The 10,492-nt window shown below is 32.7% G+C and overlaps 1 protein-coding gene across 2 annotated transcripts in view; it reads left to right on the forward strand.

Annotated features, from left to right (window-relative positions):
- Window positions 1–7,284, forward strand: part of APPL1 (adaptor protein, phosphotyrosine interacting with PH domain and leucine zipper 1) — a 33,081-nt gene extending 25,797 nt beyond the window's left edge. The window contains exons 14-22 of one of the 2 annotated variants that reach the window (XM_058561602.1): window positions 893–984; window positions 1,401–1,583; window positions 2,925–2,977; window positions 3,564–3,738; window positions 3,834–3,870; window positions 4,512–4,658; window positions 5,244–5,294; window positions 5,580–5,669; window positions 6,879–7,284. In XM_058561602.1, the coding sequence (XP_058417585.1) occupies window positions 893–984; window positions 1,401–1,583; window positions 2,925–2,977; window positions 3,564–3,738; window positions 3,834–3,870; window positions 4,512–4,658; window positions 5,244–5,294; window positions 5,580–5,669; window positions 6,879–7,022 (972 nt within the window). In that variant the 3' untranslated portion in view covers window positions 7,023–7,284. The remainder of the gene's footprint in view (window positions 1–892; window positions 985–1,400; window positions 1,584–2,924; window positions 2,978–3,563; window positions 3,739–3,833; window positions 3,871–4,511; window positions 4,659–5,243; window positions 5,295–5,579; window positions 5,670–6,878) is intronic. The other variant, XM_058561609.1, reaches the window with a different exon arrangement.
- The last annotated feature ends 3,208 nt before the right edge of the window (window positions 7,285–10,492 follow it).

A 10,492-nucleotide genomic window follows, 5' to 3' on the forward strand; every position in this document is an offset into this window, starting at 1 on the left:
GTTAATGTTACTTGGGAGCAACAAAAAATTAAAATGCAAATTAAATGACTTGTTAATACCTAGGAGAATACATAGAGAATAGTGTTTGGATTTGAATAATTCAGGCTTAGTGTACTTTCCTACCAATTATCAATTAAAACTCTAAATTTTAATTAATATTTGCTAGATTATAATTATTTTATCTATATTAACAAGAGAAATTTTTATCAATTTGTGACATTGTCTTGGTATTTTTGCTAACTCCAAGACACAGAAATGCAAAAATATTTTGTGATTATTTTTCTAATGTAAATGCTATTTTATTTAGCCAATGCTTTAAATAAAACAGTAAGTTTAAAAAATAATTTTTGTGGAAAGCTTTCTTACTTTCAAATTTTAGTCTGAAAATATCCATGACAACTTTATCAGTTAATAAATATATAGATATTTCTGACCATAAATATATTCTGGAAAATATGAAGACTTCATCAGCATAGTTATAAAATACTTCAGTATTTTATGACTATTTCCTACTCCTAAATTTCTTTTTTTAGCAATAATATTGAGCGTCCACTATGCCAGGCACTGTACTAGGTGCTAGCAATACAAACCTTAATCCAAAAAATCTGGTAGTTAAAAATGTAAAGAAAAAACAATATTTCCTATTATGTATATTAGTAGGAAAAAATTAGATTTTTTTCCCCCTAGATCTACAGGAAGTAAGAGGAAACTTAAGTTATAATGCTGTAAAGTTAATTATGTATCTTAATATTAAGACAAGAGACTATGGAACTACTGTATAGCTCCAATTTGTATTTCAAGTGTAACTCAAGAACATTCTGACAATTCACAGTTATATTCAAACTTTGGATTTTCTTGCTTTACTAATATTAGTCCTTTTAAAATAAAATAGGAAATTGCTGCACGAGTAAATCAGTCAGCTTTGGAAGCTGTCACTCCTTCCCCATCTTTCCAGCAACGGCACGAGAGCCTTCGGCCAGCAGGGTGAGATACCACACTGTGGGTTATTTAAAGAACCATACGGGAGATTGAACATGTTAGCGAACACTTTGATTTTAGCAGTGCTACTTATATTAGTATGAAATAGTTCTTCAAACAGCATAGAAAGTGTATTTTCAAATTGGTAAATATACCACTAAAAGTGCTAAATAAATAATGATTCCAAATTTCCCTAGTGTTTATCTCTAGATTGAGGTGATTTATATTTTTAAATTTAATAGTTGGAAAGAAAGAAATCTACTGTTAAATAGGTAGCTATGATTTGGGATTGTGCTTATTAAAATTTGTTCTCCCCTTCTCATTGACTTATAAAATTATATTTTCTTTTCGCATAGTTTAAGTGTTCAGTTTCCAAAAGAGAAAACTAAATGCAATGCCTTCTTGTTTTTTTCTGTGCTTAGACAATCTCGGCCACCGACAGCTCGAACCAGCAGTTCAGGATCCTTAGGATCTGAATCCACAAATTTGGCTGCCCTTTCTCTAGATTCTCTTGTTGCCCCAGACACCCCAATACAGTTTGACATCATTTCTCCTGTCTGTGAAGATCAGCCTGGCCAGGCGAAAGCCTCTGGCCAGGGAAACAGGTGCGTGATGGCATCACAGGGATATTGTGGTTTATGATTGCATTCCTGTGTTTGAGAGTCCTCTCATGTGTCATGTGCATCAGCTATGTCGTACTTTCTTTGCTCAATTACCTAACATAATTTTGATACTTGGTGAAGAATCATGCAGGTTTTTCTCTTTGTTTTCTGCCTCAGACAAGTTAAGATAATTTAGTTTTAAAAATATTTAATTTGGAATTTCTTATCAGATCTACTTCTTAGGTATTTGCTTTTAAAATTGCAGAAGAAAGTTGACAGTCCTATCTTTGGGTCATGACAATATTTTTAAATTTCTTGAGAGTAATACATGTGATATAGGTCCATTAGAAAATATTATCTTGTATCAGAATAAGAAATCTTTAGGAAGGTACTAAAATATTATCATACTATGAATTATTAATAAATCATCTTTTGTTTATATAATGAGAAAAATCCTTATCAAAGTTAAAATTTTTCTTTGGCTATGGATGAAGGAAATGTGACTTAAGGCAAATTATTTATCAAGTTAGGTTAGACACCTAATAAATTGATAATATATTAATTTTGATATACATGGCTGTGACCCAGAAAAAGTAATTTACATTTGATCACAGAAATATATTTAGCATTTTATACAATAGGTCAGACATGTATTAGGGAGATCAATCCCATGTTATCTTAATGCCAATGTTATGTTAGAGCCATGTAGCTCTGTTTGCCTACAAAACCTACTTTAAATTGTACTTGTCTTCCTTTATTGTGGGTGTGCCAAGAGCCAGGCACACTAAGGAGGGAGGTAGTTTCCGTTTCTAGTTAGCTTTTCTTCTTGCATTCTGTTACATATGCCTTAAGAAGTACAGGTTTAAAACTAGAAAATGTTCAAATTATTCTAGTTAACTTGTGATATTCACTTAGAGAACCTCAAAAGAGATTTTTACAATCCCAGGAAATCCCTAGCATTTTTCTCAAGTAGCTAAAATTGAACCTAAATCAGCTGTTCCTCTGTCCTAGTTTATTTCAATTCAAGAACTTTTGCAGCCTGATTTATTATCATGTTGATTTTGTGTGTGTGGCTAAACTTCCAATCTATCTGCATCTTCTAAAATGTAGCAACTTTGAGGTCAGCCTATTAACTCAGTGTGAGGGCAGGGGCCTTCATCATACTATGTTGGTCGTCAGTAGTGTTCCTTAACAGGATGGAATATTTTAGAGGTTTTTTTCCTTTAATGTATGTACAAGGTTTTGTGACTCTTAGTTTTTAACTCTGGTTTCGATGATTGAGATTCCTTTCATGTGGTTCATGGTAACTGACCATTGGTTCATAATTTTTTAAAAACTTTTCAGGCGTACAAATCCATTTGGAGAATCTGGAGGAGGTACAAAATCTGAAACTGAAGGTAAAACAGACGTGCAATCTTCTGTTTTAGAAATTCTCAGCTGTAAACTGTGAAGAATTTGTTGTTTACATTTGTTCTGCTTATGCTGTTTTAATGGTATCTTTACTTCACAATTTTCTCTTTTTACTCATAGTACACTTAAAGCAACAGAACTTAATTGGACTTAAAATTTTGTTTTTCACACAAAATTACAGAATATACTTTTGACCTCATAGTCAAAGTTTCAATGTATACGATATCCTTTAAGCTTTTCCCAACAGCTGATGTTTTCTTCTAATACTGGAACATAACTTTTTTTTTTCCAGTAGCTTTTCATTTTGGTATAATTTCAAACTTACAGAAAAGCTATAAGATTAGTACAAGGATTCTTTTTGCTCAGAACCACCAGTTGTTGAAGTGTAACCTTTTGCTGTTTGAATTTGAGACAATTTCCCTATAACTTGAATACTATAGTTAGGAGTTATTGCTAAATACTTATGCTAGGTTTATTTTTCACTGGAAAATCTAAAAGGAGGCAGTGTATTTTATTCTTTATGAAAAGAAATGTAGGATTTAAAAATACATAATGTACCTTGTTCTGTCGTAGATTCTATTCTTCATCAGTTATTTATTGTCCGATTCCTTGGTTCTATGGAGGTGAAATCAGACGACAATCCAGATGTTGTTTATGAAACAATGCGCCAAATCTTGGCTGCCCGGGCCATCCATAACATCTTTCGTATGACAGAATCACATTTATTAGTCACTTGTGATTGTTTAAAGTAAGTAGTAACCTCTCCTTCAAACAACTATAGAAAAATGTTTACATTTCAGCCTAGTTAAAATTTGTTTGCCAAATTTTTAATTATTATTATAGGTTAATTGATCCACAGACACAAGTTACAAGGCTCACGGTGAGTTCTACATGTTTAAAGCTTTATTTTAAGTCTCTTTGTGCATATTCACATCTTACATTTTTGTAATAACCCTGATTCTTTATATTCAGATATAGTAGTATCAATTATGATTGGTCTTAAGCTGTTAAATAATTAAGTCTATGGTCATCACTCCAAAAAAGTTATAATTGAACATTCCATATAACTTAAAGAATCAGTGCACTCTGGTGTGATACTTAGTGTTTATTCTTTAGCTAGGGAGCATGTATTATACCCTAAAGAAACTAACAGTAGGAATTATAAGGCAAATATGATTGAGTTTATTTTATAATTATCTATTTTGAAATAGCTGTAAGTATCTGCTCTTATTTCATTATTTAATAATATAGATAGTTTTTGTTATTGAATTTGACTTTGTAAAACGTGTTAATGACTAATAAAACAAATTCAATATTCAGCAACCTCTTACTCTGCCTGGCAATCCAAACTAAATATGATGTTATTTGTTCTTGGATTACCATTCTGTTAAGAAAAAAAATTGGCTCTAGTGTTCTATTTATGATATTTTTATAACTTAGCATATGAGTTTGTCATATATAAGAGTGCTGTGGTAATGGTTTGAAAAATCTCATGTTTGCTTCTGATGTTTTCTGTGGTAGTTTCCATTACCCAGTGTAGTTTTGTATGCTACACACCAGGAAAATAAGAGGCTTTTTGGATTTGTTCTTCGGACATCAGGAGGGAGAAGTGAAAGTAATCTGTCATCAGTCTGTTATATATTTGAATCAAACAATGAGGGAGAAAAGGTACGTGGCTATTCAAAATGTGTTTCTGTTGTGAAATATATGTCATAGTCAAAGTTCTTACTAAGATTTCTGGAAAAAACTCCCTGACTTTGCCTAGTCCAGCTGAGTTGCTTGACCAAAGCCTGTTGCTCTGAAGAGAGCTGAGCTAATGAGTTGGGCCTTCTAACTCTACAGACCTGTATGTTCCTGGCCATTGATAGCTGGTGCAGTCTTCTGGCCTCATTAACTTATCCTGCAAATGCAATGTATTCCCATAATCAGCCATTTTCAGATGTCTTCAGCTTAGAGTAGCATCAGCAGCTGCTTGCTTCGTTCTTTGCAGACCTTACTGTCTCAGTAATGAATTTGAGATAACAGGAAGTGGGTTACTTGAAAGAGGTGAGAGCTAGCCGTAGAAGCTCACAGCCTCTGAAGAAAATACACAAAAGTTTGATTTGGGGGCTGGAACATTCTTAAATCAGCTTTTGTTTGAAGCAGTGTATTATAATGAGTTATAAAGCTAGTTATATCAGCCATTTGGATACTTGAAATTATTACTTTGATGTGAGAACTGCATGAGTTTTTTCCTACTTTTTCTCCTTTTAGATTTGTGATTCTGTTGGACTAGCAAAACAGATAGCTTTGCATGCCGAACTGGTAAGAATCCAAGACACTTAATTATCCAAGAATTTTCACTAAAATAGTTTAAGTTCTTTCGTATTGGCAAGTAAATAAAATGATTTTGCTAAACAAGGTTAATAGTGAATGCTGTTGCTGATACAGCATTTAGGATTTGCATAAATGGCTAACAAAGAATGTAAATTTTTGGTGTGCTTTCTCAATAAAAGCAAAAAATTGAAAGGTTACAAAGGTAATATTAATTGAAAAGTCTAAAATTTAAAGTATTTCATATTTAATTAGTTGTATTCATCTGTTCTTTAGGATCGTAGGGCATCAGAAAAACAAAAAGAAATAGAGAGAGTAAAAGAGAAGCAACAGAAAGAACTCAGTAAACAAAAACAAATTGAAAAGGTATGCAGTCCTAATGTCTGGATCTTCTCTGATATGATGTTTGTGAAGAGTTTCTTTAATTAAGCGCTGTGACTTTCAGATTTTAATTTCCAAATGAAGGTCTGTTTCTGCTTGGTCAGCCACTTCATAACCAGATGATTCATAGTTTAGCAGAAAAGGATGGCATCCATCTTCTGATACGATGTTCACATTGTAGTTATACTGACATGTAGTGTGACTTGCTGTTTGGCAAACATACCAGAACTTTCATATATCCATATTCCAATGGAAGTTGTCTCTGTCAAAGCAGGTTTTTTGAGACACTATATATATATATATATATATATATATATATATGCTATATATATTATGGATTTATTTATATGTAGACTTATATATATATATATAGACATAGACTTATATATCTATATATATATAGACTTAACTGCCATTGCTGAAGGCCACATTGGCCTCTAGGAAAATATATATATATATATATATATATATATATATATATATGTATTTATAAATATTTAATGTTACCAGGAGTGTCAAATACATCATTGTCCGTCCAACAGGATAATTTTAAGCTGGATAAACTTCAGAGCAAAATCTGGAGAATGCATTAGATAGGTGATCCATGAGGTTGTAAGATAGGTGATCCATGAGACTGAAAGAGCCAGTTATGGGTTGTGGCAGTAGCAGTGGAAAAGAGGAGATAACTGTGGGATACTTAATGAGAACAGATTAGCAAGAATTGGCAATGAATTGGATGTATGGACAAAGGAGAAGGAAGTGGCAAAGATGACACTGAAGTCAAGGCTTCCTTGATAGATTAGGCTGAGGAAAGGTGACAACTAATTTATCAAGATAAATTGGACACAAATGGAGAGGAGGGCTGGAGATGAGGAAGAAAGGGAATGTGGAGTCATCCATTATGAGCCTTTTCCTGGCAAAAAGTGAGATAATGATGGCCTGAATGTGGTTATTGGCCATAAAAATGGAGAAGAGGGAATTGTTGGCTTTTATAGGATTTCTGGAGTGACGCCAAAATTCACTTGGTTGTTGCATTGGTTGTGTGTAGCCTTTCTTTTTGATAAGCAGCCAAAATTATACATACATATTTATGACAGAAGGATTGAAGTGGCTCTCAAGTGTGTATTTTAACAGCATAGTTTTCCATCTGTTTGCAAACAATTAACTTAGTTTCTTTTTTGTCTTTTCCACTAGGACTTAGAAGAACAAAGTCGGTTGATAGCTGCTTCCAGTAGACCAAACCAAGCCGGTAGTGAGGGGCAGTTTGTTGTCCTTACCAGTAGCCAGTCAGAAGAGAGTGATTTGGGAGAAGAAGGAAAGAGAGAGTCAGAAGCATAAACTTATCCTTGTTTTTGGTTGATACTCCCCCCTTGGAATTTATTGATAATTTCTGTGATGAAATGGCACAAGGTAACAACTATGTTGAAATACCAAGGAGGAGACTAAAGTTTATATTGCTTGTTTGTTTTAACTTCATTTTTTAAAATAAGATTGACCTTGATGACTTAGGTTTGCATTCATTTTTTTCCCTTAAAAATAATGTACTATGCAGTAACATCAAATTCCACATGTCTAAAATAAACCTGTTCATCTCCCTGAAGTAGATTGCTGACGAATTACACTTGCTTAAGCCTTTTTTCCTTGAAATTGTGAACTTATTATCTTGCATTGTAATTGGCTATGACGGTAAGAAATCGTTTATTTTTCAGCTTTAGATATTCATGGATGTGCTCCCTCTTTCATTAGAAACATTTTGCTGGCAGAGAGGAAGCTTATGACTGGATAGGTTTAAAACCCTTTATACAGAGAATTCTATAAGTTTGCAAATATTTTAACAATATTAAACGTGCAATAGGATTTTATAAAATAATTAGGACAGAGATTTTAGACTTAAGGTTTCAAATTGTGGCAGGTGGTACTGTTGATTTCAGGGCACTTTCTTGGATTGCTCCCATTTCTCTGATGTACTACTCCTGATGCCAGTGGGAAAAAAGCTTATGTGTCTTCAGTTCAAGATTGATACAGCCCTTGGCATTTTATTATCACATTCTTAGTTCTCAGGTTGGGACTTGAATTATTGCTGCAGAGCAGTTATGGTTAAAATAAGATTTTGGAATTTATCAAAATGGATTTTTTGTGTTCAAATACGTTTTAGATTAGGACTTAACATGTAAAGATATTGTTAAAAAATAATACACTGTATTTTCTGCATTGCGTGAAATAATTTTTATTGAAAAACAAGTGATATTTCAAAAGAAGTTCTATAACAAGTATGTTTCCTGCTTAAAGTGAAAATTCCCAGAGTTTAGTTTAGAAAATGTAATCTTTTAAATTTCAGACTGATATCCACGGTATTTTCATAATCCCATGTTTTGATAAAATACTGATCACCACTTTATATCCACGAGGGCAAATAACTAATATATGAGACTAGAATAATTTGCACTAATTATTGTAAATACTTATACTCTTCAAATGAGTAAAAGGTCTAATTCCATGAAAGATTGAAAAGAAATTGAATGCTTGGTATAGGAGAGTTGACCAAGGAAGGATTTTAGCCTGGTGCCAAGGTTAAAATGACATTTCTCTACTGCCTACTTCTATGTCAAAACTTGATTATTTTTCTTTACTCTGTTTTTTAACATTGCTGATAGAAATTGTTCTTATGTTTCACATGTAAAAGTATATATAGACAAGTTAAATATATTGAATAAACTATTTTACATAGTCATACATTTAAAATTTTCAGGAGATTAGCCACTAAGACTAGTTTTACAAGGGAAAAAAGCCTTTGTTCTTTGATATATAGTTTCTTCTTAGTTCTGAATTAGAAATGGCATCTGTTTTTTTTCTCAGTACAGTTTGGCTGTTTCACACTGTATATACACTGTTTTCTGTAGGAATGGGATAGATAATTATATATAGGATCATGATATTTTTATCCACATGCCAAATGGGAATAATGATTACTTGATAATCATTATTTTGAAGCCCTATGTTACCAAAACATTTAGTTAAAAAGGTAGAAATTTATGGAATACTTTTTGAAAAAAGTTTATTTTGTGCTTACTAAAAGGAATGCTTTCACAATAGTTTGTGTATCATTCCTTTTGTAGAAGTTGAAATTTCTTCTCTGGTCAGCACTTGATTAGTCATGGCAAGTCCTGCTTTTAAGACCTTTTTGAGAATTAGTTAAGCTTTCTGTTTCATTGTCTTCTGTTTATACTATTAAGTTGTCACCTCACAAGGGTGGTCAGCATTAGGAGGCAGTTTTACTCGGCTGGTGCTTTGCATGGTAGCAAAGTGCTGCCCTTTGTTAGCACTCTGGGTCAAAGTGTAGGCTCGAGTTAAGGGTACTGACAGACTTATGGATGCTAGACAGACTTGTAGTTCCTTTTAAGTCATGTTTTGATAGGAATTTCCACAATAACACACTCACGTCCATTGGTCAGACCAAAGCACATTCCAGCACCAAATAGAAGTCATGTGTGGGTTTAACAATTTTAGATGATTCGACTTCTGTTCCATAACTAGAGCACTATATGAACTATTCCATTACTGCAGAACTATTCCATTACTGCAGATCCTTAAGCTTCAACGTGAATAAACTTTCCTTTTTGTTTAAGAAGGCTGCCCTTGGGTTTCTGCATAATATTGAAGCTGAGCTTTGTCTCTTTCCCCTTTGAAATCCTTTCTAGCTGTGGGATGCTTTGATGGTAATTGTTAGATTTTGGGTTATCTTTCTCAGATTCAAACTTACACTTAATGGTTTTTAGAAATTAACAAAACTGATTCCTTAAAAAGAAAGTGAGTCTACCTAATTCTGCTATGCACTCTGCTCTGTATATGAATAATACTTTTATAACTATGGTAATGAAGTAAATAGGTAGGAAACCCATTATTCCTTCTCCCTTTTAAAATTTTGGAAACTTGCTAACAAGGGACTGAAACTGATACCTTGAACAGAATCATCAAAGCCAGTCTAGTTTTTGCCATGTCTACAATGATTACTTTGTGTTTAATTTTAAAAGAATTCTCAGGCTCCATAATCTAGGAGTGGTAAATTTGTGTTACCTTTATGCTTAAGAAAAGGATAGTAGGGTGTGCATATCATTCTATGTAACATATAATCTTGTGTGGTAAAGGCATCTGAGTTAATTTTGAGTTATATATAGGAACTACAAGTATTTTAGATTTAAATCTTACTATAAATGCTACAGACCCTAAGAGCCTGTGTATTATAAAACCTTCTGCCACCTGAATTAATAAAATGGAAATATTAACATTGGTTTTGACAACAACCTCCTAGCATTGAAACTGTACTTTAAATATTAAAAAACACTAATTGTAGCAAGCAAGCCTTTCATTTTATCTTGAGCAAGTTTGACTTACTCTTCTTCCATGAGATTTTGTTTTTCAACATTAATACATAAAGATTTTAAACTGGAACTATATTATACTTTTTAACCAGTCTCTTGTGGCTATATTCTTATGTAATTAACTTCAGTTAATATGAGAACTGGGGATTAAGTTATAACTAATGTGCAAAACTGCTTTGTATATTTGGTGATTTTGTAATGTAAGTGAATTGGTTAATTCTTATTTCACTGATACTATTAATCATGCAGTATACAATTAAAAATCATGCTACATTTCCCTTTAGAATTGGATTTGGAGAACTCAACTTTATGTAATGGTGGTATACATGTGGGGTGGAGAACTTATTTTTTCATTTTGTCAAAATGGGTATTCCCTGACATACCTTCAGGAAATATGCTGTTAGGAGATTTTTAATGTATAATAAAGTC

The sequence above is a fragment of the Diceros bicornis genome, chromosome 2 (genome assembly GCF_020826845.1).
Source record: "Diceros bicornis minor isolate mBicDic1 chromosome 2, mDicBic1.mat.cur, whole genome shotgun sequence".
Taxonomy (NCBI): domain Eukaryota; kingdom Metazoa; phylum Chordata; class Mammalia; order Perissodactyla; family Rhinocerotidae; genus Diceros; species Diceros bicornis.